The 1276-nt window shown below is 41.0% G+C and overlaps 1 protein-coding gene across 1 annotated transcript in view; it reads left to right on the forward strand.

Annotated features, from left to right (window-relative positions):
• The window catches only part of fat2 (FAT atypical cadherin 2), a gene marked incomplete in the record, with an annotated part of 140869 nt that overhangs the window by 62313 nt on the left and 77280 nt on the right, over positions 1-1276 (forward strand). The window contains 1 exon segment of the mRNA XM_014026517.1: positions 253-315. Within this exon segment, the coding sequence (XP_013881971.1) occupies positions 253-315 (63 nt within the window).

The raw sequence follows: 1276 nt of genomic DNA on the forward strand, positions 1-1276 counted from the left end.
ACATCTGGTGAAAATTTCATGTCATTARCACCTCTAGTAATATATTTACTGAGAAAAATGGTGACGTGTTCATGTCAGTTTAAAATCATAAATGCAAAGTAAACCTGATGACAGACAAACAAAGAATAAAACAGTTCTGATCCATATCTTTACTAATAATCCAACCTTCAGTCAGCAGGCTCTGATTCTTCGAAGCTTTTCCATATTTTCCTTCTTCTCTCAGCCTCCATGTGTTCCTCCTCCTCTCTGCAGGCCCTCATCCTGGTGTTGGACATGAACGAACACCGACCCGTCTTCATGAAGCCGCTTTACGAGGTGAGAGCAGATTTGTAGCAGCAGACCTCTGGGCTTTCACAGGTGAGTCACGGCAGCAGCAGCGCTCCCCAGGAAACGGGGACGCCGGCAGACAGGAGAACCAGAGACGTGTCAACACTTTCTAATTACAACTCATAAAACCAAACGAGCTGCTGACGTTTCAACTTTTCAGATTTGTGAAAGAAACCACGATGATGTTTTTGTTTTATTTTATTTACAGTAAAGTCCTGGTTCACCCGTCATTTCTTTATTTTTTTCCTTTTATAAAGTGGTCTTGATCAGCAGTTTAAAAACCATTTTAAAAACAACAAACTGAGGTTTACACTTGCAGTTTATTTATTCACATTTTCACATTTGTGCACAACAAAACAAATGAAGCAAGGCAGCTTTTCATGCAACCAGGGAACACCTGATCTATTCTGACACACTTTAGAAAATGTTCAATTAGCTGGTTTTAGTCGTGCGTTGTGCTGTTTGTTCAGCCGTGCATAAAAACACCCACAATGGAAGTGTTGTTGTGTGAGAGCAGAGAACAATCTGAAAGCAAACCCACAGTAACAGGTTTGGATCAAATGTTTACAGAAAATGTCATCTTTAAAGAGTAACTTACCCCAAAATTACCTTTTTTTAGCTGATAAACTGTCTAGAATGTGTCTAAAATGTTATATAGTACTTGTTTCTGTGCTAATTTTGATGTTTTTGTGCGTATTTCTCCAAATCTGTAATATTTGGTCTAAAAACATGTTTTTGCTGCTCATATGGGTAGAGCAGTGGTACTGCAGGCTAATTTGCATATTGGTTAACGGCTCTCCACGGTGACGTGTCTTCTCCACGGTTTCGTCACAGCGGCTGTGTTCTGGCATAAAAGCCTCTCTCTAAGACACGCCCCTGCAGCAGTCAGAGGGTGGAACAGTTAGCAAGCTTAGCATGATCGTCTGTTGACCTTCAGCCTCGGGTGGGG

The sequence above is a fragment of the Austrofundulus limnaeus genome, unplaced genomic scaffold, assembly GCF_001266775.1.
Source record: "Austrofundulus limnaeus strain Quisiro unplaced genomic scaffold, Austrofundulus_limnaeus-1.0 Scaffold562, whole genome shotgun sequence".
Lineage (NCBI taxonomy): Eukaryota > Metazoa > Chordata > Actinopteri > Cyprinodontiformes > Rivulidae > Austrofundulus > Austrofundulus limnaeus.